We start from the raw sequence: 2,059 nt of genomic DNA, 5'->3' as shown, positions 1-2,059 counted from the left end.
TTATTGGTAAGGGAAATAGGAGACAAGTACAGAGAAGGGTCCCTGGAGACGAGATTGAAGACCCAGCTTTGGAGTACCCTCACATCAGGGTGGAGCCCCAGAATAAGCTGGTACTTTCCCTATTTGTGATATATATGTATAGGGCTACACAATGCACATACTCACGGTATGTATATTATGACCTACAGAAGCTGGAGAGGATGATGTTTCTCATGCACACTTTAGAGAGCTTTGGGGTGAGATATAGAAGAAGCTTTAGACAAAAAAGATGTGCGTGATGAGGAATTTGACAGGAAGGAATCCTTACAATGCTGCTTCACTGGGCATGGGAAGAGGCAGGAAAATCTTTGAATTGGAGAGGAGGAAGACAAGGCTCCATCTAGTAGCCGGGATGGTGGGCAGGTGGTGACCCAGCCCATCCTTACTTCTGTTTACACTTGGGGACTTGCTGGGCCGAAGGACACTTCTGCTGAGCTGAATTAGCTGTGCTCTTCTGTGGGCATTGCTTCTTAGCCCGAGGAGCACATGGATCCTTGGTTTTCGGTGTACTTGTTTCTTGACATTTAGGAGGAGGTGGCTGACAGGGCTGCTTCACCTGTTGCTGATGTGTCTTTTGGGGTGGGCACTGGTGCTGTCGCTGCTGGGAAGACATGCTTCAGGAACCTGTGAGTCTGAAGGAAACCCATGTGGAGGCATCATGAGAAGGGGTCCCCCGTGTATCTTCCCATCCGATTCCTAAAGGAGGATTTTCCTCCAGTAGCCAAAAATGATACACCTTTAGCTGCCTCAAGTTAATGAGCTGATTCCTATACCCTACTGTAATATCCCTGTCTCGCCATCTTCCTTTTTTGTTATTAGGAATTCTTATCTTCTGTCACCATCTCAATCACCATCTGAATACATGATTAATTTATCAGTCTTGCCAGGAAATAAGGCAGAGAACTGAGTTGAAGATTAAACAGTAGACCAGACATTTTTACAGATTCAAAGCAAGGATCTGGATAATGTCATTTGGCTGTTGGGTAATGCAGATATACAGGGAAGAAGTAGAGGTCAAGAGCAATTCTGTTTCCAGGATGGTGTCATGGCAAGTTGGCAATGGGGCTGGAGAAAGGGTATACCAGAAACAGAGAAGCCTGGGTTCTAATTCCCCACTCCACCCTGATATGCTAAGGAGAGTCATGGAACATGGATGTAGGATACATCCCAGAGCTCCATGGAGAACTGGGGAAAACGATGGCCCAATTGAAAGACCTTGGTTCAAAGGAAAAAGCCCTAGCCCAACAGGCTCAGGAATGGACTCTAAAGGCAAATCTGGCACTTACTGGCCAGGCACACTTCTGGGCCTTGCCTTCTCTGGACTTCTGTGCCTTAATGGAGGGTATGTGTCTAGAAGATCTCTGAGGATGGAGACATCGCTGACGAGTGTCTCTGGTTTTCTTTGTAGGCAGCATTCTTCATCTTAGAAATTGCTGGTTAGAAGTGAGAAGTATATACCTCAGAGAGTGGAGCAGTGGTAGTTACAAGAGTGAAGTGTGGGGGCTGCATAATATGAAATACAATATCCAGTACACCCATGAGCTCAGACAAAAACTTAATGCTTGCAGGCAGGGGCCAAAAGACAAATGAGAGGTGCAAGTGCTTTAGAGAGGACTTGAGTTGCCACAAAATAACACAGCTCTCAATAGCATGCTGTTTCAATGAGAAAAATCCCCCTGCTGAGGAGTCAAGCCTAGAATCAGGAAATAAGTCACACCTAGCAATGGTACAGAATGAGGACTGAATTTCTTAAGTACTAATTACTGTGGCATTTCCATGGTCATCATGGAGCTAAGTCACTTCTCTGGTTACTCAGGAACAGGAGAGGAGCTTGCCCTAGCGGCTCAAGGCAGATCAAGGCGAAGGAAAGCCCAGGAAGGCAGGTGCATTCCTACTTACCAGAGGCTGTGAGCTGGACCCCAGTTAAGGAGACTGAGAGCAGATCCATGTGCAGTCAGTCGCTCCTGGAACCCTTATAAGGGCCCCCAGTCTGCCCCAGGCCCTTGGTGTGGCCCTGATA

At 47.0% G+C, this 2,059-nt stretch overlaps 1 protein-coding gene across 1 annotated transcript; it reads right to left on the bottom strand.

The window, feature by feature from the left end:
* Nucleotides 1-421: 421 nt before the first annotated feature.
* On the bottom strand, nucleotides 422-652 carry Sprr4 (small proline rich protein 4). The gene has a single exon (XM_017798114.1). It carries the CDS (start codon nucleotides 650-652, stop codon nucleotides 422-424), a length of 231 nt encoding a protein of 76 aa, XP_017653603.1.
* Nucleotides 653-2,059: the final 1,407 nt, after the last annotated feature.

The sequence above is a fragment of the Nannospalax galili genome, unplaced genomic scaffold (genome assembly GCF_000622305.1).
Source record: "Nannospalax galili isolate Female #2095 unplaced genomic scaffold, S.galili_v1.0 scaffold416, whole genome shotgun sequence".
Lineage (NCBI taxonomy): Eukaryota > Metazoa > Chordata > Mammalia > Rodentia > Spalacidae > Nannospalax > Nannospalax galili.
The sequence above is the reverse complement of the archived record's forward strand: the minus strand, read 5'-3'. Positions and strand labels throughout refer to the sequence as shown.

Coding starts and splice junctions, on each gene's coding strand:
- Sprr4 (XM_017798114.1), bottom strand. CDS start 652: ATGTCTTCCCAGCAGCGACAGCACCAGTGCCCACCCCAAAAGACACAT.